Source organism: Pinus tabuliformis, chromosome Q, assembly GCF_031772625.1.
Source record: "Pinus tabuliformis cultivar Carrire ecotype Pingquan chromosome Q, CPIR1, whole genome shotgun sequence".
NCBI classification, from domain to species: Eukaryota; Viridiplantae; Streptophyta; class Pinopsida; order Pinales; family Pinaceae; genus Pinus; species Pinus tabuliformis.
The window spans coordinates 444,879,992-444,904,901 of NC_142296.1; the positions used below are offsets into that span (position 1 = coordinate 444,879,992).

General features: G+C 36.7%; 1 protein-coding gene across 2 annotated transcripts in view; it reads left to right on the forward strand.

Moving 5' to 3' along the window:
* The window catches only part of SAR1 (SUPPRESSOR OF AUXIN RESISTANCE1), a 333,388-nt gene that overhangs the window by 127,662 nt on the left and 180,816 nt on the right, over positions 1-24,910 (forward strand). For both annotated transcript variants that reach the window (XM_089384665.1, XM_089384663.1), the window contains exons 6-9: positions 14,976-15,061; positions 15,570-15,677; positions 15,928-16,025; positions 23,767-23,887. In XM_089384665.1, the coding sequence (XP_089240791.1) occupies positions 14,976-15,061; positions 15,570-15,677; positions 15,928-16,025; positions 23,767-23,887 (413 nt within the window). The remainder of the gene's footprint in view (positions 1-14,975; positions 15,062-15,569; positions 15,678-15,927; positions 16,026-23,766; positions 23,888-24,910) is intronic.

The following is a 24,910-nucleotide window of genomic DNA, read 5'->3' on the forward strand; positions in this document are numbered from 1 at the left end:
AGCATCGAATGTGCTCTAGCCTCGAAACTTGGTGGAAAGGCTAAGGCACATGAGACCTCCAATACCCATAAATGGTTTGGGCAAATTCCAAATAGTTTGGGAGATATTAAAATAATTAATATTTTTAATGGAGTCCCAAAGTGCTTGTTTTGTTTCCTTCAGTTGATGATCTTTAATGTGTTGAGCATTTACTTGTATTTATTTTCAGTATTTACATGGTAAATAACTTGTTAATTAATCAGAACAAGTAGGCAGAAATAAATTAGAGAAGTACATGAAGGGTTTCTAATAGTTAGACTTAGAAATTCCAACACAAACCGTGTCTAGAACTGAGAAAACTCTAAGCAATGTGGCCTCATTCAAAAATAAAAATATACTTGAGTTGCTTTGAGTATGTTACAACAAAATCTAGCACCCCCAAATGATTTAAAGTTCTAATCATCAAGGAGTTAGCAACTGAAGAAGGTTGCCCATTATCGCAACAATAGCTATTCCTTTCACTTTCAGGTGGATTTTCTCCAACGCAAAGGGGGCTTCCCTAGGGATAGGATGGCTAAGGCTATACAGTGGAGGCACAAGGTGATTCACTGAAGAGCTGGTCTACGAATGGATGTAGTATACGTGGAATAATGAGTGGTGTGAGACGGAAAGTTGAAGGTAGAAACTCCAAGACCAAGTGCCTAATCACACCTTGGGAAAATAGAGTCCAGGAAGCATAATCAAAGAGGGTGATGGCATGAAACTGTAGCATAATCACAGATGCTTTGCATGCCACAAGTAAGTCTTAGCTTGCTAATATTTATAGCAGAAAAGTACACCATGGAAAGCCAGGGTTTCCATTCAAAATATAGCCATGAAGAAGATTGCATATCATGCTAACAATAATTCTCTTTATTAGCTGTAAGCATAACATGACAACAACCACCACAAGAGGGATTATCTCCTCATATTACATTCCAAATGAAACATGATTCATTCCAAAGCCTTTGTAACTGCATAACAAGGGTTTGTTACAATAAATATCAATACATGAGAAGTAAATCAAACCGATGAAAGCCTCATAAACAAGAAGCTTTACCTCTAATCTTCCATTTAGCTGTAAGCATATGATGTACAGATGAAGTTCAAGGGGAGAGCTCCTTCATCTTGAAAATTCAAAAAACCATTGCAGCAAAGAGATGGCTCCTCTTTATAGACTGAGTCTCTTGTCTCATATGATACACAAGTATTTTTTTTCTAATTCACTCCATCACTGTTGAATTTTGTAGCTATGGTCAGTCTTCATAATTAAGGTTTTTAGCCCTCCAAATATGTGGATTTCAAGTCGTTTTAAAAAGAGAAATTTCAATTTTTGAAATTCAAATTTTTGGTACGAAAATGATCAAGTTGGCCCTCATGAAAGAGACTCATTCAACCTCATCAAACAATAAATAGATCACTTACTCTCCTCTTGGAAATTCGGATCACTCACCCATGATATCTTCTGTTCATCGAAGCGAAGGAGACATAAGACAAGAAAGCGGAAGTTAACCAGATAGTCCAACTTTTGACCGAGTTTCTTTTCTCTCTCTGTTTGACCTCACATGTGGATTCACTCTGTTTAACCTCGCATTCGTGAAAGACATGCCAAATTTCTTCTAGGAAAAATCACAGAGTAGCAGTGTTGATTTACTAAGTGCAATATATACGAGCACAATATTACTGAAAAACTGATAATTACTTTTGATGTTGATATTCTTTTAATTATTCCAATATATGATTTAGCAATTATGCTTAAAAAATTCAACAATACAAAACAATAGAACAATAAAGATCACAATGCACAAAGAGTAGACAAGATTTACCCTAGGAAAACCCACTAAAGGGGAAAGCTCAATAACCTTTTCAATAGAGAAATTCTTTTGTTCAACAAGAGACACACCGAGACCTTCTAGTAATTAAATAGGTCCCACCTTGTCAAACCTTCCAAGTCAAGCCTCCCAACCTGATCCTACACCTCACTCTACTTGATTTAACCCATGATTTCAACTGTCCCGCAATTGTTAGAATCAATGTTACCAGACTCGGAATCGACAATAAATCGGCGAGGCAAAAGAGCGAAGAGTTTTAATCGGATCGGGAAAAAATCGGCAAAAAATCGTTGAATTCATTAAATAAAAATATACACATGTATTGAATTAAAAAAACCATTTTTCATTAATATTGGGTAAAGACATGTCCAAACAATGCATAATATCAATAGATGTCCAAAATATCATGAATAAATAAGTATTTCATATATGTTATGAGTCCAAAGTTCTAAACATGATCCAAAGCACTGAGTCTTGAGTCCTTAGAAGCATATGCTTCTAAAAGCTTACAAAAAACTGCATACTAATCAGAAAAAAATCAGCGACTAAGAGTCTAAGACTCTTAAGAGTGAGAATTAGAAGCGATTCCTTCGTCTCCTTGGCTTGCTTGTCTCTCAAAGTTCTCCAAGTCATGAAGGCTGAAAAGAGGAGGCTCATCTAATTGAATCCCGTTTGCCGCATTTGTAGCTTGCAAATCTATCTCTTCAAGGTCGATTGGTGAATGATCCATACCTGTCATTATCATGAGACATTGAAATGTGAATTAAAGTTTCACTTTGAAGTTTGAAGTTTGAACTTTAAAGTACGAACTAGATTATGAAACCTTCAAATTCAAGCTCTCGAGTCTCACCTAGTATTTGTTTGTTGCGAAGTCATAGATTGTAATGGACAAATACAAGGTCATTCAAGCATTTTTGTGTCAATCGGTTGCGCTTCTTAGAATGTATTTTCTCAAACATGCTCCAGTTGCGTTCACACCCTGAAGCACTGCATGCTTGGTTTAAGATTCGAGTGGCAAATCTCTTCAAATCTGGCGTATCACTACCAAATTTTTGCCACCAAAGACCTAGCAAGTGGTAAGGGTTTGTGAGTAGAAGTACTAAATAGTAAAAACTTAAAAAGAAAAGAAAATTTAATAAAACATTTAACATACAAAATAAAGTTTAAACAAATTTAATGAATTGATGAAGCCTTCAAGCTGGGTACCTGGCAACATGTTAGACCTTTGTCTTATAGCACTGGTATGGGCAAACAATTTAGATGGTGCCCTATAATCTTGTAGTTGGGAAAAGACACAACTTTGATGTTCTGGATCAGGGAAGCACCTTTCCATGCATGTCATAAGTCCTCTGCCAACCTCCCCATCCTCATTAAATTTGCTCTTATCATAAAAATATTGTGGGTTTAAGAAGTACCTAGCAGCATGTAAGGGGGAATGCAATTGCCTATCCCAACGTGCATCTATAATGTCCCAAAGAGGCATATACTTTGTCTCATCATCCCCATATCTTCTTTTGATGGCCTCCTTTGCGAGATCCATCGCCTCATAAATGTAACCCATAGCGGGTTTGTCACCATCAACCATCCTGAAAGTTCAAGCATTCAAATTTAAAGAAATATGAAACATTGTAAATAAAAAGAAGCTTGAAATGAAATTTAAAAAATGAAAAAGTTAAAAGACTTGAAGTACCTGAGAACTATAACAAGGGACTCCGTCACAGCAATAATCTCTTCGGCATCTTTCCAGAAACCATCATTAAACACAAGTGTAGCAATTTCAATGCCTTCAAGGGTCTTGGAATGTTTAGATCCCATCCGCTCAGGTCCCAAGAACATCCTCTTCAGATTTATCTTTTGCTCAACCACAGATTGCAAAGATATGAAATTTGTTGCAAATCTAGTTACTGCAGGTCGAACAATTTCTTTACCTTTAGTGTATTTTCTCATAGCGTTTAGGACAATAGTGTGGTTGTATAGGTATTTGGTTATGGATTTTGCCTTCTCCACAGCCTCATGTATCCAATGAAGCTTACCAATGTCCTCAAGCATTAAATCTATGCAATGGGCAGCACAAGAGGTCCAAAAAATAGTGGGGTGCCTAATCTCAAAAAGTCTACCAGCAGCCATATAATTCGCTGCATTATCGGTGACAATTTGTACAACATGTTCTTCTCCCACTTCTTGAACGACTTCCTCCATCATTTCATAGATAAGTTGGGTAATCTTAACCTTGTTTGAAGCATCCACTGATTTGAGAAACATTGTGCCTGCGGGACAAGATACAAGGAAATTTATTAAAGTTCTATTCCTCTGATCTGTCCATCCATCACTCATGATGGTGCACCTTGTTTCTACCCATGATGAACGAAACTCAGCTAGCACAAGCATGACATCTTCAACACTCTCTAACAACATATCTGTCCTAAGGCTCTCTGATGTAGGGACTTTGAACCTTGGACCTGCAATACCAATTGCATCAATCATAGCTCGCCAATAAGGACTTCTGGCACAATGGAAAGGTATGTCAGAATAGTACCAAAAGTTAGCAATGGCCTTCCTTGCCAGACTATGGATATTTTTTTTCCAACCAGTGGCGTCCAAGGTAGGTTGGAAACCCGGTTTTGTGTGGGGAGCAAAAAAGGTGTTTATGTTTCCACCTCTAGTGTTGAAGGAAGGAGTCGAAGGACTCGTATGGCTTTGAGTTTGACTTGGCCTTGGAGGCATGTGTGGAAAACTTGGGAACGAAATTGAGGATTCAACAAAGTGAGGTGACATGGGGCTAGTGGTAGAAAAACTATCAACTCCAAGAGTTCCTATTTTAGTATTTTGCTTTGCTTTCTTGGCACTATGCTAATCTAACATCTCAAGGGCCAAGGCTGCTTGGTAACTGACATTATCGTCAACTTTGCTGCAAAGACCTATATCATGGCCAGGTATTTGTGCAAGGTGGAACTTGAATCTATAAATGCCTCCACTACATTCCTTTTTGCAAAATTTACAAAGGAGCTTGGGGTCTCCGGGAATCTTGTCACAATAAGCCCAAGCAAAGTTCTTCTCTCTCGACATTTTTGTTGCTTTGAACTTGTGTTTAATTTGTGGCTTCTGTTAAGATTTGGAGTTGTTTAATTTGTGGCTCCTGTGAAAGACAACAAAAAATCAAATTTAAAAATGATCCAAAAATTTAAAATATGCTAGAAATCTAAAAAATTAAATGAAGACAGATGTCAGTAAACAACAATCAACTAGATTCTAATACAAGAATTAAAGATATTCACTGTTCAGAGACAGATTCGAATTGATTCTGCAAGAACTAAATGACACCATCTTATGCTCAAAGAACAAGTAGATACCCTTCAAGATAAAGAGAAAGAAGATTCCAAAAGAGATTTTGAGACCGAGAGGAAACTGCAGAATCTGAAAAAATTGGACGTGGAAGTGGTTGAATTAAGGAGGACTAATAAGGAGTTACAACATGAAAAATGGGAGCTGACAGTGAAACTTGATGCTACAGAAGCATAAACTACTACCCTTTCCAACATGAAAGAGGTAGGTGTTCTCTAGAATTGGTTTCCCAATTAAAACCTTTGTAGTCATTTGGCCTCCATTTTATCATTCCCTTGTCTTCAAGCTGAAATCTAGACTAACGTTTTAGGAATTTTACCGGTCCACAGAGTGAAATGGTTGTGAAAGAAAGAGAAGTGGGAAGCACTTTGAGGAACGCAAATGCAGATATATTGAACCATGTTGAAGGACTCTAAATGAACCTGTTTATTGAAGTGGAAGAATTGGTTTATTTGTGATGGGTTAATGCATGTATGCGATATGAGTTGTGGAATTGTCAAGCTCCACCTGCCAAAGTAACTACGCGAGACCTCAGTAAGGACCTGAACCCCAAATCACAAGTGAAGGTGACATTGCTGTGTATTCTATCATGTATTTAGAGCATTATAACCCAACATTCTTTCAAATATGTCCATTACAAACTGAAGGAAATTTTCCAATGCAGTCCAACCACACGAAGACATTCTCAGAACAACACTTACAACCATGTCTGTCTCTAAACAAAAGGTAGCTCACACAATTGTGTTGAAGAACATGTCCAACACTAGAGATCAAGAAAAGATCGCTAAATGAAGGCCGATTAGGAGGATTCTCAGTGTTCACAGTCTCACACATATTCTTGCAACCATCTATCATTTTAGGGATCCTTTGATATGAAGATAATAACAACACATTCCTGGGATCATCTATCCTTTCACTAACCTTGGATAATAAAAAAACTTGTTTGCGAGTCGTGGACAGTGGAAGCGCTGGAGTCTGCGGCGTCGGCGGCTGCGCGTCGAACTGGAATGGCTGCGCGTCGAACTGGAATGGTTGGTTGTCTGCGGCTGTGTGGAATTGGAATCGCTGTGCGAGTCTGCGCGTCAGGCCCGATATATTAATAATAAAAACAACCTGAACCCTGTAAACCTAAACAGAAATATGGCGGGACGCGGAACTGAAATCTGGCGGGACTCGGAAATTCGACAATAATCGGGTAAATCGCCAGACTTGCGAGTCAAACTCGCGTTGACCACGAGTCAAACTCGGTCAACGTGATTTGACTCATAGAGTTTCAGATCGGATCTTTTCACCGCCGAGCAGACTATGAATCGCGATTAATCGGCAAAATCGGCGATTTCTGTTTCACTGGTTAGAATCCCATAACTTTGGCGCCTAGTAACTGCTTAGAAATTTCGGCCGCTGGAACAAAAACTACCCAGAAATATGCAAATTGCAGAGAGAGAGAGAAAGAGGTCCAATTCATCCTTCTTGATCTTCGCTAGGATGCTTAGAAATTGTCTTCTTGAGAGAGTGTGAATTGGTAGTGAGAGAATGAAGTCGAGCTGCCTCTATATAGTGATATGTTGGGTCGAATGGGTGTGTCCTTTGCTTGGGCCGACTTGACAAACTTGGAACCGAAAATTTCCAATTTAAAAATTCAAATATTTTTCTTTTAAAAGTCCAAATGGGTCTTGAATCAAAATATAATTTTCTTCTGACTCTAGCATTTAAAATATGCTTTAAGTGGCCATACATCAAGTGGCGAAATATACATTATTAAGACTGACCTTAGTTACAAAATTAAACAAGCAGACTGAGTCTATGAGGTGAAGAAGAAGGACGTAATTCAACCTTGTAGATCAAACTTGGCTGAATCTTTTGGGCATCAGTTTGACTTGGATAGAAGATAATTTGACCAGATTTGTCCACGGTTTGATTGATCACTTGTTTAACTTTATTTTTGACTGGAAATATCAGTTGTATCTCTTGTTGAATTGAATAATTTCTCTAAGGAAAATGTCGCTGGGTTTTTCCTTAGAAGAGGGTTTTCCTAGGGTAAAATTCATGTTGTCTTTGTGCATCATTGTTCTATTGTGATTTCTACTATCCTACTACACTTTATGGTTGAATTTCTGAAGTGTAATTGCTTAATGATAAACTGGAAGTGCTAAAGATAATATCATATCATTAGAAGTAATTATCAGTTTCAGAATTTTGTGCTTGTATCTATTGCACTTATAAAATCAACATGGCTTCAAAGCTTTGGTGAAGGGAAGAGGGCATTAAGATCACTTTTGAAGACATCTACTTCTGCAAATTTAATTCTTGGACCAGATCTTTGACCATGGGTTCTTCTACTAAGGTTGAGAACAAATTGGAAGGTGCTACAAATTTCAGGGCATGGAAGACAAGGATTGATCTCATCCTTGAAGAAAATGATGTTATGGACTATCTGAAGAGCAAGGCATCGAAACCTCATGATAATGAAGGAAAACAAGGTGCAGGAAGTCTGAAATCACAACCAAATAGGATTCTTGTTGAATCCATCAGAGATCACTTAATTCCATATGTTTCAGGGCAGGACACTTTAAAGCAAATGTATGATGCTCTCGTAGGTTTGTAAAACATCAACAACATTGGTTAGAAAATGAGTTTGAGAAGCCAACTTCGTGATGTTCATATGACTAGAGGTGATACGGTGGCATCATACTTCATGAGGATCTCTCAATTGAGAGATCAGCTCAAGGCTGTTGGAGAAAACATTGAAGAGACAAAACTTGTAACTGTAACTCTTAATGGTTTACTTGATTTATGGGATGCATTTGCATCTAGTATCTGTGGTAGAACATAATTTCCTAACTTCGACCAGCTATGGACCTCATGTGCTCAAGAAGAATCTAGATTGATATTGAAAGGGAAGATTCAAAGACCTAAAGATGGTGAATCTCAAGCATTTGCAACTCATGCAAAGAGTGGTAAAGGAAGAAGGGATTTTGGAAGATTTCAGAAAAGAAATACAAGGAGGAGACCTGCTCCCATTCATGATCAAAAGAAGAAAGATTTGTCAAATATTCAATGTTTTCGTTGTCACAAGCTTGGTCATTATAAAAATCAATGCACTGAAAGAAGGATGATAAGAAAAAGAAAGGCAAACAACATGCCTTTACAACAACCATTGATGATGAGAATCCAAATCAAAATAAATTTAAGAATGAGAATGAATAAGATTTTGTTTTCTTTTCTGGTCTTTCAGGTACTATTATAGGTAACAACGATATTTGGTTGGTAGACAACGGTGCCTCCAAACATATGACAGGTAATCGTAATATTCTCACAAAATTGGGAGAGAAGAGTTCAACACTAAAGGTGGGGATTGGTGACGATGGCAAGTATGAAGTCAAAGGTGTTGGGTCAACATCCTTCCAGTGGGAGTCGGTAGGAAATATTTATTTGAATGATGTATTTTATGTTCCAGGTTTGAAAAAGAACTTAGTCTCTACTTCATCTTTGGAAGATAAAAGATATAGAGTTGCATCTATTGATGGACAAGTTATTGTCTGGAAGAAGGGATCTAGCATAGATATTGCCAAAGTGATTGGTGTTCGAGAAGGAGGATTGTACAAACTCATAGGACAATTAGCTCCAACATTGGTACATAATGGCACCAATCTATGTGAGTTATGGCGCCGCAGATTTCCTCTCATTTATTATAAGGTTGTGTCAGTATTACGGGACATTGTTGTTGGTCTTCCAGAACTCCAAGTACACCATGAAGGAGTTTGCAAAGGTTGTGCACTTGGCAAAAATGCCAAGGGATACATTCCAAGCAGTGTCAACAGATCCAAACAAACCTTGGATCTAATTCATTCAAATGTATGTGGACCAATGACAACAACTTCCTTGGATAGTTTCTGGTATTATGTGTCATTTGGAAAACTTGGATCTATTTCATGAAGACAAAAAATGAAGTCTTCAACATATTTCAAGAATTTAAGGCTTAGGTAGAGAACTTGACAAGAAAGAAGATCAAGATTTTAATATTAGATAATGGAGTAGAATACGCTTCCAAGGAACTCATTGCCTTTTCCAAACAAGCTGGGATTAAGAGGGAGTTGATAGTCCCTTACAACCATCAACTAAATGAGGTTGCTGAAAGATAGAATAAGCCTATTTTGGAAGCTTCGAAGGCAATCATTCATGATGAAGAGTTGCACATGGTCTTATGGGGAGAAGCATCGAAGACAATGATTTATTTGCAAAAGAAAAGTCCTCACTAGATTTTGGAATTCAAGACTCCTGAAGAAGTTTTCACAGGTGAGAAACCAGAGGTTGGGCATTTGAGGATATTTGGTTGTCCTATTTATAGTCATGTACCCAAGGAGAAAAGAATGAAGCTGGAGCCTTTCAGAAGGAAGTGAACATCTGTTGGGTACAGTGAGACATAAAAGGCATACCAAATTTATATTTGAGGACAACGGAATATTGAAATCAACAAAGACATTATCTTTGATGAGGATGCATCCTCTAGGAAGCCCAAGAATGTTGATGATGATGTAGAATATGAAGCTCCCAGGAATGTTGGTACATGGTCTTCTGAACCAGTGAAACATCCTTCAAATCCTCAAGAAGAGTCAGAAGGGCCAAATGTTCCAGTGAACCGTCCTAGGGTTGTTGTTCTAAACCCCAAGAAAAGACCAACATGGATTCAAAGTACTTTGCAAGAAACAAATGGACATGCAGCTCCTCATGGCACTTTCAGATAAAGAAAATGCCCCAAGAACTACTTAGGATATGCAACATTGATGAGTCTTATCATTGATTCCAAGCCATCCAACTATGAGGAGGCAACAAGTCATCAAGTTTGGAAAGATGCCATGTTGGAGGAATACCAATCCATCATGAAGAATGACATGTGGGATATTGTGCCGAGACCTGGAGGGAAGTCAGTGGTGACTGTCAAGTGGACCTACAAGATCAAGCATGTAATGGATTGTAGCATAGAGAAGTACAAGGCAAGATTCGTGGCAAGAGGGTTCTCCCACAAATGTTGATTTGGGGTAGCATCAGATGTGCTCTAGCCACGAAATTTGCTGGAAAGGTTGGGGCACACGAGATCTCGAATACCCAAAAAGGGTTTGGGCAGATTCTAAACAGTTCAGGAGATATTAAAATAATTAATATTTTTAATGGAGTCCCTAAGTCTAAACTTAGGGAAAATATAATATTAATGGGAATTAATATGAAACTGTGTTAGAATGGTCCAAAAGACATGAATCAAGCCAGATCTAATCTTAGCCGTTGATTAGGGACTTAATCTCGGTCTCGGTCATTGATATGTCAATAGGAAAAGAATAAAAGGAGGCTTGAGGGTCACTTGGAGAGTACACCAGAGTGATCAATCATTCTATTCTCTAAAGTTGGGGTTGCTAAGAGAGATAGAATTAGTGATCGAGAGATGCAACTGAGGGGCATTTGAGTACATCGAGACTGAGAGGCAGAGATAGTGCCGGGAGAGCAGCGCAGTAGCCAGGAATAGTGACACAGAGCCAGCCAGGGCCCACGCAGGGGCAGTGGGAGCTGCGCAGAGCCTCAGAAAGGCCAGCGTTGTTGATGTAGAGGGCCAGAGGGCTGACACGGGGCCTCCTAAGGCTGACGCAGACCCACCCGGGGTGACGCAGAGCCAATGCTGGGCAGAGAGGGGCTGACGCAGTCCAGAGAGAGGCTGACGCTGGGGTTTCCGGGGCAGATTTGTGCTGAGTAGCTGCCAGAAGGTTTATCCGGGGTTTCAGCTAGGAGATTTGTCAGAAACTGAGAGGTATTACTGCCAAGCAAATTCTCTGTTGGGTAGGCCAGTTTCGACACCCAGATTGTACTCTGATATTGCTTAATAAGAAAAACCTCAGATAGCTACACCTGTTTTCCCACATTGGGTTTTTCCGGGGACATTAGTCCAAAAATAATGGTGTCATATGGTGTGATTGATTATGTTTCCTTTAGTTGCTGATTTGTAATATGTTGAACATGCACTAGTGTTTATTTTCAGTATTTACATTGTAAATAGCTTGTTAGGTAAAATAACAAGTAGGTAGGAATGAATCAGATAAAGTGCATGGAGGGTTTCTAACTAAGTAAACTTAGAAACTTCAACAACAAAGAGCGAGAGGATTCTGAGGAAACATTTGCTCAGATTGCCAGGTATACTTCCATTTGAACTATCATTTCTATTGCTTCTATTATGGGTTGGAAATCGCAGCAAATGGACATGAAGACAACTTTGCTCGATGGAGTGATTGAGGAAGAAGTGTACATAGAACAACCTCAAGGTTTTGAGGTACATGAGAGGGAGACTCATGTTTGCAGATTGAAGAAAGCCTTGTACAAACAGAAGGAGACAACTTGAGCTTGGTATTCTCGGATTGATGGATATCTGACGAGTCTTGTTTTTCCCAAGAATGATGCTGATCCCAACCTTTACTACAAGGTCGCTAGAGGTGAGCCTGCGATTTTATTATTTTATGTTGATGACTTGTTTTTGACAGAAGCTGAGAATCTCATTGATCAATGTAAGAGGGAGTTGATTGTTGAGTTCGATATGAAGGACTTAGGCTTGATGCATTACTACTTGGGATTGGAAATATGGCAGAAACAAGACATTCCATTTCGTGAGGTGCAGGACCATAACAGAGGGTGATCTATCTCACTTTGGGGTTGACACATGGGGGTTCACTAAGGCCTCCATCGTATGGCGAGGCAACTTTTTCCAGTTGCAGCTCAGGATCAGGATTAGCCATGGATGGGTAGATATTGAAATCATGGAGATACCTGGGCAGGATGAGCTTGGCGTTCATCGATATTTCGCTATCAATTTTCAGGGGAGGAGGATACAATGTGTGCACAATGGGAAGTCTGTTAGAATCATAGTGGTACAATGACAACATGATGGCACCCTTCTGAGACTAGCATGAGACCCGGGCATCACAACACTTGACAACTCAGTGACCTTTAGGGATGCGCTAGCTGCTATAGGGGGAGATCACTCAACTCTTCCATTGGGGTAAAATGACTCGTTGATGGTGTGGGGGACTTCATCAACATGGTAGGTTGGTCAACAGGAGGATATTAGGAAGAGCTCATGCAGGAGAGACTGTCCCCACAAGGATTTGGTTGTGTCTTCAAGAGTTTATTCTTGGTGTGCATGAGGTGGATTACTTGGTAGGGCAACTTCATGGGGAGTTGGACAGAGTCCTACATTATCATGATGCTCTACTTATTGATAGTATGGAGAGGGCGTCTGGAGCTTATACCTGGTTGGATAAAGGGTGGAGCAAGGGAAGCTTCACGTTGATCATGATGGCTTGGGATTTTGGTATCGAGGGATTCCTTAATGATAGGATAGTGCATGGGACATGGATGACTCAATGGCATATTTTGGATCATGGTATTGTTTGCAATGACCGTATGGGCTAGCAGATTGTGGAGGCACTTATTTGGGCATTGCTTGAGGGCAAACAATTTTTGGCCAGGAGGATTGTAATATCCCCGATATTGTGAGTTTGGGAATTTTGCCCAATTTTGGTAATATTAATTAAAATGGGCAATTATATTTTTGGAGAAAGATGACAAGTATTATTTTATTGGATATTGACGACAAATTATTAAATTATTAAAATGAAGGAAAGAGTCACTTAGTGCAACATGCCCCCCACCAATAAAATAATAATTAAAAGGGAGTCTAGAAGCATGGGGAGAAATGATAAAAGTAGTGGCTCATTTGTTGATCGTCTTTTTGATTATTTACTTCACATTACATCTTCCCTTGGAGCTGTTTAGCACAAGAAGAGAAGTGATTTTTAGCACAGGAGTTCCAAGCGAAATTCCTCCCTCATTTCAGAGGACTTTGAGTGTCTCCCTAGTGAGGCAAATTTAGGGAACTCAATTCAGAGTTTCCATTGCAAATATTTGCAGGTTATTATAGCTAGTGTGTGTTTCTTCTAGGGCCCATAAGTGGTTCGAATAACTCGTGGGGAGATCAGTTACGAAGGAGCATAACATCGAAGGATCTGTAGGTGTTTTCCATTATTTTATCTAGAGATTTTGTGGTGATTAGTAGGGCCTAGTTTGAGGGAATTCTTGGGGCCGAAATTCTACATTTCTGGAAATGCATAGGGGTATCCAGTCAGGGTTGCACAAGGGATGGAGGAATAAAGGTTGAGGAGAGATAAGGGCTGGAGATTGGAGGTATACCTTAAGGGAGAATTTAGCCAGAGTTGGGGGAAATTTCCAGTGGTGTATTTGGGATTAATTTAGCAGTATCAAGTATGTGGGGCGTTTTTTGGAAAATTTGGGCAATTTGCACTTGTTGGGGGTCACTGAGGGTCAGTGGATTCAACCCAAAGCTTTTCTGGGATTTTGTGGGTTTATTGAGAGGAGTCCAACTAATTTTACAGAAATTTTTGGCGATATTTGGGCTTGAAATCATCATTCTTATAGCAGGGCGAATTGCTAGTTAGCTAAGGAATTTGCATCACTTTGTGGGTTCGATTTTGGCTTGTAGATAGGCCAAACCTTTTCTGGGTATTTTGGGTTTGAGGAGAGGAGCTTGTGGCTACAATTTTAAAGCATTCTGGGCATTATTTTGAGTAGAACTTCCAGTTATATTTAGCAGCCTATAACAAATTTTCTGGGCAATGTGCATTATCAATTTGGAGCCATTTTAGTAGTTGGGTCAACGAGATTTCACCTGTGGTTTGCATAGCAAGCTCAGGTTACATTGTTCTTACTCATTATGTACTAAGATTCACATTCATTAATAAATTGGCTCAGTTATTCTGCTTATTTTCTATGGTGCTCTATTCTGGGTGCTCAGACTTTAATTTTAATTGTTGTTCCTAGTTCATGTTTTTGGTATTTATTGTTATTTTCCAATTAGGAATATTACATGGTTCTAGAAGGGAGATTGGGGTTAGGGATTTGGACTTGATGAAGATTAGAAAGGAAGCTTGGTGAGGAGGTCAAGACACACGAAGAGCACAAGTTGTGTGTGTGAGCTATCACTCATAGAAAGTGATTTTCTCTAAGTGTGAGTGGCTTAGTCGACCAATGTATGGAGAAGAAGAAGTGCGAGTGGGTTTGTGCGAATCCAGGAGGGTCGAGATAGAGGAGATTGCAGGGCTGGGTTGTTGTAAGGAGATCGAATTTATCTGGAGGAGGCCGAGTTGCTAGAGGGCCAAGTTTTCCCTAGTGCGCATTAGTGGCACACAAGGAGGGCGCAAGTTGAGTTGCTAGCGGAGTAGTTGGTTCGAGTTCTCCAGGCCTATTTCATCCAGAGGCTAATTTCCTTGAGGCCGAGTTATCTTGGGCCGAATTCATTTTGCGGGAACCATGTCACAGGTTCTATGGCTTTGTATTTTTCCTTGTATCTTTGTGGGTTGAAAAACCCATATTTTCAAAATAATGAAATGACGGAGGATTGTTGTGTGTGATTTTATTTTGCAATATGTGATTGATCTCTCTGGGTTATTTTCACTGCATATATTTAATTCTAGAACTTAAAATACCAGTGATTTTAGTTTTCGGTGATTCAGTAATTGTTTGGGTAAATAAATAATTTGCTGGGGATAAATTAAATTGCCATGAGAAAATAAATCTGGCTGCTATTAGAAATTTAACATGAGGCATGGCAGTAGTATTGAATAAACCCTTTTTATTATTTGAAACAAAAAGTTATATGTAGTTAGCTTGGTAACTTATCCTCCACGGTTTATTTGACATGATAATTTACCTTTTCCAAAATTTTCACAGATTCTGGACCAAGGATGTTGTATGTTGGAGAGGTCAATGCAAATATGACACATATGCCAGTGGCAGTTCTCTACAGAAGCTTATCAGTATGTTTTTCCTTTTTATTTCCTGATTTTATTATGTGAAATTCATTTCGCTGATTAATGTCTATATAAAAGAGTAAAAATGATCTTACATAGAATATATTTTCTGATTACTTTAAGCTTGCTCAGGAAAATGTTTTATTCTTAAAAAGCATTCGTTATTCTTAATCAGATCTATCCGGTCTTCATATTTTTTGTGCTGTGCTGAAATTTTGAATGGTAACCCTTAAATATCATTCGTTATGCTTAATCAGATCTATCCGCTCTTCATTTTTTTGGTGCTGTGCTGAAGTTTTGAATGGCAACCCTAGTAGTAATATGGGGCATTAATAATTGGTAAAAACCATGTTTACTGTTGTATTAATAAAATTCTATAGTGTCTTGGTTTTGAATTCATTGAGTTCGGGGCTCTATAATATGACTATGGCTAAGATTTAATACATTCGGTAGGTTTCAAAACTTTATACAAGAATACTTGCAATACTAACCAATACCTCTCATGCTTGTGAAGGAAGCCAATTTAGAGACAATACTTGTATGTAATTTGAACCTTGTTTCGAGTGATGCTGGTGGTCGACTAAGTCAACCCTTGCAGAAACAAAAAATAGCATTGGATCAGGTAACAGTGAGACCAGAGTTTCCTTGTTCAATTGAATTGTATCTTTGATGGTTTCATTTTCTTGCTACCAAGTGGCTTTTGATGTATCTTTCTTTAGGTTTTGTACGAGAGTAATTTCATTCTTGGGTCCATGAAATGTAGAACCAATATTCTTATTGATTCTAGAAGACATTCTTATCTATATAATAGATTTTCAATATCATTTGTTTGGCTGTAAATTTTCTTTTAATGGGCTTACTGTTACTGACAGGGGAAGGTCATTGACATGAAGTTATCTTCTGATATATTATGGGTACTCAAAGAGGGTGGTTCAGCTGTTTACGAGTTGTTTCATGCAGATTTGGAGTCGTAAGTGTCAGGGATAATTTTGAGTAATTAAATGTAGTGCATATCTCAATTTTTTTTGGTTGTTTGTTCCCATTATCATTGCTATGCAAGCTCACTGTTGTTATTTGATTGGGTTGAAAATAAAATTCTGTTGATCCATGTGGTTATGTTTCATTGTGTTCCTATAATTTGTTAAATCTAGAACATGTGACTTGTTGAAGGACATGAACATCCCTGCTCTAGAATGGGAAATTCCTCATTATAGTTCACCATGTTTTGTGTGGATCCTGAAACTGTTCTACGCCCCGTGGGCTTCATAAACTATCTCTTGTATTCAAATGTATTTTTAAAATTGTAACACAAAACCTGCTATAGGTGAAACAAGGTCTTAAATTATGGTATGTTCTATGCTTGGAGCAGTTTACTTCTTTTTTGTTATTAGCCACTGATTAGCAATCACATATACATTAAGTAAAGTGCAGATAGAACATTAAACTATCGACAGAAAACAAGCCAAGACAAGAGACACAAGATGTGGTGGCTAGCCAAGGACAAACCCCAATGCGGGGAACCCTTGATCAAATCTTCTTTTATCTTCAATAGCTCAGCAGAGAGAAATAGTACAAAATCAGAATTCTGTAATTTTATATCAGCAGCAGCAAACCCTAGATCAGCAAAGTCAAACGAGTTGAAATTGACCTCCAATATGCTTGAGGTCCCTTTGGCAGGGATGGTGCACAATTCTAGATGATGATGTCATATTTTAGCGTTGTGACATCATTATTGTAAGGCCTTGAGTGATGACCTAGGCTTGGGTGATGGTGATATCTTGATCAGGAGGGTTTTGTTTGACAATTTACACTTGTTGATGAGGAGATGGCTTTGAGTGATGAGCACTCATGTGACCCATTCTTTGCACCTTTTTGATCGAGATCTTCACCATTGGAGGATGATGTCACCCTTGGACGACCTTCTGCTCAAACACGTGGTTTGAAAGGAGGCCTTTTGTTATGTTTTGTCATAGCCATCTTTGAGGTTGGCTTGTGAACTACCTAATTTGCGAACACTTAAAATATATTTTTAGGGCTTTTAATCTAATTTTGTGCTAAATAGACTTGGTTGCCCTCATATAAGTAGCCGAAGTCGATATAAGAGGATCATTGTCACACACACACACACATTATTTATCTCATGAAAGAGTGCGCTTTGGTTGTTTTTGTCTCTTGGATGCAATGGATCAATAAAGATAACGAATTGTCTTAGGGAGGATAAAATTGCTTGGAGGGATTTTGTCTTGGATTGATGAAGTGATGCTATGGTGAATTGTGCTATTTTATTTGGAGTATTTTCTTCCATTTTGCAATGTTGTAGAATTATGGTTTCTATGAAGTTTTCATGATATGTCATGGCTCGAAAATCTCCTCTGCAGGATTTGTTGCGTAGTATTCATCAAGGAAATTTAGAATAACATTCCTTGACCTTAAATCTTGAATTGGTTCAAAGTCTCTAGTGTTTGATTGAGTAGTTTCTCTCTCTTTTACTCGCCCCAACCAATGTGTTCCACCTTTTACCTCGCCCTTTTTGACTCCATGTACCCAAGATTGATAAATGGACTAGCCTTTGTGTGTTAATCTCTTAAATTATGGTAACCTAATGTTAGGTTATGGCGAAATCTTCATTAGTAGCATAAGATACATTAAACACCATGGTCCTAGGCCTAGGCTTCACATTTCTTAAATTTAAAAAGAAAAATATCATTTTTATGCATGTTTTTAGCCATATTTCCAGTGTTGACGTCTAGGGTTTAAAATTTAATAGCCTTTTTTGTGAATTTTTAGCCATTTAAAGGTTGTTGTAATGTTTTCTCTTCTTCACTTATCATATAGCCTTTGATTATTTATTCTATATTGTAACGACCACTAATTGTATATGCAACAAAAATATTAAAATACTTTGTAAACAAAGACATCCATCGTAGGATAGTAAGTTTTAAATTGTATATTATATAAAGAATTGATGTAGGATGAGTACAATTGAGAATGAGGGTCTTGTATATATAGCCAGGTAAATACCCTTTCACGAACAGGCATGTCTCTAAGACATGCTTTTTCATTCTTAACTAACTAACCATTAGTTAATTTACTTATTATTTATTATTATATTTATATTATTATGATTATTATTTATTATCTATTTTGATTTATTTTTACATAATTTATGTTCATAACATTGCCTTCTCCTTCAAAAAACTTTGTACTCAGAGCTTGTTGATGAAAGGGCTTGATCTCTTTTCTACTACGAATGTCTTTTGCTTGATCTCTTTTTCTGCTACAAATGCCTTCTCGTCTCGGAACAATCATCTTTGTCGATACAAGTTGATATGATCCTTGGAGTGATATATAAAATTGTCATACTGAGAATGGATCAGACCATCCTAGATTAACCTTTTGTAGAATCTTCTGATCCCTGGAACTTTGTAATGAATTGTTATCAGGAGACTGAATTGAGCTCACTTCAGTATTTTTTGTAACATAAGTTTGTTGTTTATGTTCTGAGTGATACTGATTTATAGATTGATTAAGGTGTCTACTCTTGTGATTCAGATGTAGATAAGGAGTTTTTCTTGTTGGAACTTCCTTTAACGTTTTTATGAAAGTTTCTTGATTTCCATCAGGCATTGTTGTTGTTGACTTAACTACTGAATCTTTATTTGGGGTGTTCTTTGTTTGAACGACAATCTCTGAGTACGTTGTTACTTTAATAGGGTTTGGATTTGCCCAAACTGCGAGATTAATGGTCTTGATCTTTGTTTCTTCAGTTTGCACTGCTACATCTGGAGATTTTGATGCTTCCTTTGCGACAAGTTCTTTGAACCTATTTGTCAATGACTTCTTTTTGTCCTTAAGTTTTTTATTCTGTTTGAGCAGATTTTGATTATGATTTTTGAGACATAAGCATTCCTCATTCTTTGAGTCAACTTTATTTTGGCCTTCACGCTTCTCGTCTTTTAAACACTTGATTTGTTCTACTAATGTTTGGTTAAGGCTCTTTAAACGTAAATTTTTTTCTTCTTGTTCTAATAAACGGTCCTTGAGTTCCTTCTTTGATGCTTTTGCTTTCTTGACTTGTTCGAGTAGCTCTTCTTGGTGATCTCTGAGGCGTGAAACTTCTTTGTCTTTGCGGCAGATGACTTCTTCAAGCTCTTTTTGCTTCTTTGATATAGTTTTTTCGTTATCTTGAAACATCAAATCTGAGATATCCTTAAGGTATTCTAATGAAGATTTTATCGATTTTGATTTACTTGTTATGTCTCGAAACGTGACCATCTTCCCTTTATAAGGAAACGTCAAAACTTGTTTCTCTATGTTTAACATGAATGTACCCAAATCCTTAAAGTTAAACCAGGGTTGACCGAGCATGATGTCAGTTTTTTATCCGTTCTTACAACATGAAATTGAGATATGTAGTCATAATGACCTATTGTCACTTGTAGATCACTAATTTTATACTCGTTTTGGTCAAAAATAATTTTATTTACACCAATGCTTAGCTTTGAAATTAATAGTTGATTTGCCAAGTTGATGTTGATATAATTTTTATCATTGCTTGCGCTGATGGCGACATTAACTTCTTTTCCTTGGATACTTCCTTTTAATGTAATTACTCCGTGATCTGTAATTGAAAAACCATTATAGAAAAACCTTTCTTCCTTTGTCATTTTAGAATTCAGCTCCATCATTTTTTTTCAATGATTGATCCCATTTGTTTTGTCGAAATGACTTAAGGTATTATATTTAAAGTTCCTTTGGACTTTGTACTTCAAGCCTCCTTTAAAAGTGCTTTTTTAATATCTATATATATATATATATATATATAATTCTTCAAAACTCTTTTAATCCAATTTCTTATTATTCTTAATATTTCAAAACTCCTTAGTATTCTTTTAATATAAATCTACTTACGCTTTTTTCCTTTTGTACTTTAAAAAGAATATTTAAATATTGTTTCAATTGGCTTCTTTTAAATATCTTATTGTCTTTTGTATTTATTTTTTAAATTTCATATAACTCTTTAAACTTTAATTCAACTTCACTTTCACTTTAATGTAATCTCTTAAGTGATATTTTCTCCTTATGTAACCTTTTATAATAATACCGTTTTGTACTTGTATATATTTTCAATAATTTTATGACTTGAACTTTTTTTAAATACCCCTTTATAATATAATACTTCTCTTTATATATCTTTTATTTATAATATTTTTCTTTTTTTTCTTTTTGAAAAGTTATAACCCTAGTGAAACGTGGCTATTAACCTATTTTGGTTATAGTATAAAATATATGTTCACTTATGTACTTTTGACTCGGTTAATGTTCTCTACGTAAAAAGTAAAACTTACCATTCACATAAAGAGATTTTGTATTCCTTCTTTTACTTTTAAAATACCATGGACAATTACCATGGGTTTCTCTTGTAAACCACTTAATGAAGAATCAAGATAATGTTATCTACCCTTCATGTAAAAAGTAAAACTTACCATTCACATATAGAGGTTTTGTATTCCTTTTGTTTTTCTTTTACTTTTAAAATACCATGGGCAATTACCATGGGTTTCTAAAACCACGTGCTTGTAAACCACTTAATGAAGAATCAAGATAATATTATTTACTCTGACTTCTCTTACGTATAGTTTTAAATATATTTCAAATGATTCCCTCTTAACTTTATCATGCTCTTTTTATCAATAATGTAAAACCCCAGGTTACTTGGGAGTAGGAGCGAAAACGGGAGCGGGAGTGACATTTTCAGAAGCTCCCGGTTGGGGAGCGAATCCTAGAGCGTTTATATATATATATATATATATTTTATAATTTGATGCATATATGTCAACAAAAACATGTAGAATGATGAATTAGATATAAAAAACATAAAAAACATAGATTGGACCATATAACAACAATCATCTAGAAGTTATAATCTTCATCAAGCACGTCCACAAGTTAGTAACATACAACATATTGAGTCTCATGAATCATGATTCATCAATCTTAAAGTTTCAAGCTTTCAAAATTTAATATATAACATTTATCATTCTTGATCACCAAAGTTGTACTTGTAAGCTAAGTGTAACCATTACAACAAATAATATCTAACTTGAAATGAAATGCTATAAAATGAAATGAAATGAAACAACTTTCAACTTTCACAAAGCATCATATTCATAATTCATTACCAATGAGTTATAATTGCCAACTTCAAACTTCAAACTTAAATTGTCATATATTGTTTATAAAAAATATCATAATAAATATGAAAGAGTCAACAGTTAAAAACTACAAGAAACTAAAAAAGACAAGTAAATCTATTATCTATTGCTAATGATTGGGTCTCTTGCCGCTACGAGAAATGTCTAATTTTTCTGTCTTGTTGGAAAATCAAGATCTTTGTCATTAATACCACCCTCATTAACATAAGATAGAAAAAACATAGCATGTCAAGTCAAGATTTTGTTCGAGTGATGGTTACATTTTTAGTAGGCTCATGATAGAGGAGTTCGACAACCAATGTCACTAACATCAAGGTACATAGAGGGATTGGTGCTCTTCATTAAATACGAGTTCCATACCCTAATACATGACAAAATCCAATGGAAACATTGGAATCCCCCCAATCTTGAAATCTTGAAAAACAGATAAGTCTACTGGATTTTGAATGAGATTTAGAATTCTACTTTCTCCATATGAAATCCAATGAGGTCGGAACCACTCTCAAACATCCTGAGTCATTTCATGGTAATGTTAAAAATTTAAGGAGAATGTCACTTTTACTTTAAGAATTTAACATTACCATGAATTGCGTATCAATACTAGAGCCATAAGTTGATAATTAGGCTACCCCACTAAAACATTATTTATTTCTTTGAAAAAATTTTGCATTTGGAATGTTACTCAATTTTTTTTTGCAAAAAAGGCTAGGGAGCGAAAATTTCGCTCCCAGATTTGCTCCCATGCGTGAGCGATTTCGGGAGCGCGCTCCTTGGTCACTCTCGAGTCGCTCCCAAAGGGAGTGCGATTCGGGAGCGGGTTCGAGGGGTGGGGGGGGGCTGCTGCCCCACAATCCCGTAGAACCTTTTTATATATATGAATGTTCTCCTTCAAAATTTACATCGGACTATATTTTCTTTTTTAGATCTTTTTTTTTAATCTTTATATGTACTTATTTTATTTTTCTTTTTCTTTTTGTGAATTTGATTTTTTTTTCTATATATATATTTTTTAATTTTTGTTTTTTGACATAACATATATCAGGTTTATGAGAAATTCTTCGGCGTAAATCACAGGATAAATCATTTGTCGACGCGTTTCGAACCAACAAGTGTGGTTCATCGTCAGGTCTGTTTCTTCATCTTGTCCTGACGATGAACCACACTTGTTGGTTCGAAACGCGTCGACAAATGATTTATCCTGTGATTTACGCCGAAGAATTTCTCATAAACCTGATATGGATCACAAAAGCCTCAATTCAACAATAACATATATCATTAACTGTGGACTGTTTTTGCTACTATTGTCATAAATTTTGTGTGCTGTAAATTGTCTTTATTTTAAACCCTAATTTATAACAACAATCATTAAATTTAAGTTAGCATGTGTTTGGAATCTGTTTGAATTTTGAGCATTTTTAGGACTTGTCTTAGGCCTCTCGACTTAGCGATAGGTTCTTTGAACTCGCCAGCACATTTCATCTAGAGCCGTACCTTATTGAACATTATTCTGGGTTGTCTAACCAGCAGAGTCCTTAGTGGGTATTTGGCATTGGAATTCTTGGGCGACTTAATCTCCAATACCTGTTGGGGAAGCCTCCCTTTTGGGGATAATATCCATCCATAGAATAGTAGGGGAACAACTACGAAGGTGATAGTGGTGGCTGATCTCATTGCTGCCCTTATGCTAGAGTGCCTAGTGAGACTTTGCAATAGGCTGCTAGATTATGCAGTAAACTGTAGCGGGTGCCCGAGGTGTTGGCTTGTCTAGTTGTTGCCAATGGTTCTCGGTATCTTGCGAGATTTGTGCCATTTGGTGTTTGGTTCAAATCTTCATAGGTGAGGGGCAAGTAAGCTGGCGGGTTTACTTGGGATGCCATCCATGAATGTGGGGAGGCATCTCTTGGGTTTGCCTGCAATGTTTCCATCAGGAAAGCAATACATTCGGGGTTTTTTTCATTGGAATTGGTGGTAAAATTTTTAAGTGAGCCAATTTCATCAAGTCTGATTTTCATAACTCATTGCTCCTGCTTTGTATTGCTTTTTTTATGTTTACATTTGATGAAGATAGAAAATGAGTCCCACTTCTATTTGATATGTTGCCATTATTAGTTGAATTCAGTACAGGCAATATTTTATTCAATATTGAGTGTAAGTGATCAAGTTGGATGTTTATTCTTTTGTAGAATTCTAACGCCATTCTGATTAAAATAACATTGAAATGGGTGCAGGAAAAGCAGTTGTGAGCTTGCTATTCATTATTGTTTGGATCTATTTTGGATTAGTTTATATTATTGAGGATATTTGGATCCCGTACTACCTCTTAGATTAAGATGCAAGTCTTGATTATGTTTTCTAGTTTAATTATATGTTTATCTTAATTATTATAGCAATGTTTAATAAATGACAATTATATTAATTTGTGTAGGTTATTTCATGAGATTGAAACACTATTGTATGGTTTGTATGTATCATGAGTTTTGAGATTTTATTTTGTAGAGGAAATTTTTGCAACTACAATATACAAGAAGCATATATTGCAAACCAACTTCTTCAAGGTTCAGAATATGATATGGATGATCTTTTTTTGGCTCAGAACCTTATTTATTCTTCCGTTAAGGTACATATCTTTTTCTTACAACTTCTATGGCAGATTTAATGTTATGTCTTTAATTTTATTCCATGGGATAGGTCCGAAACTTCAAAACTGTAATTTACAATTTTATGTTGGTTAGCTATATATTTATGAACATCAAGCCTTGTTAGAAGAATAGTATCATTTCACCCTTCCCACTAATTCGGTCAATAAATATTTAGAAGTCGAGTCATATAGAAGTGCCGTTTTTTTGTGGATGCAAAACAAATGTTATAATTTTGGCATAAAATTTAATCCTGTTTTGAATAATATCATTAGCATTATATTAGTACCTGGATGGGATTGTTTGATTTGAAAATTGGTTGTACTCATTTGAAAAGATTCTTATTGGGTGCTCACTAGTGTAGCTCCCTCTTATTGGACTATCTTTTTACCATGGAAATACAGGGTTCCTCATCAGTATCCTTCTTATTTTTAATTCATACTATTAAATTGAAGAAAGGCATATTTATAGGATGTGGTTGATGGATGAAATTTGTTTGTGTCAAGTACCAAAGCTGTCCAGAGTCCATAAATTTCCACAATCTTCAAATTTGATGGTGTCAAGGATCAAAATTGACGAGGTGAAAGTTGTGTTTTCACCATCTCAACTCCTGTGCTGAATTTTGTTTCCTGTGACAGTGCTTGATGTTGCACTGTCAGAAAATCGTTGTTCATCAACACTGTTGCATTGTCTGCAATTGTGCTTTCCTGAATTCTTTGTGCACCAAATTACATCTAGTGGATGCAGATTTTCCATTAATATTTCCAACACCCCTCCTTTATGGAATATTGTTTTCCTTCATTGCAAACACTTTGACTTCTTGAGACTCGTCTTTTCTATATGGTCACTGATTTGTTGTCTACAATAATGTAAATGAATGATGTGTTCTTCTTGTAACTGTCAAATAACGTATGTGCCCCTTAGTTTTTGATTGTTACCCATTTGAATAGCTTCCTGGTTATCACAGAAAAGCACTGTAGGTCTCTAGTGTACAGTAACAATGT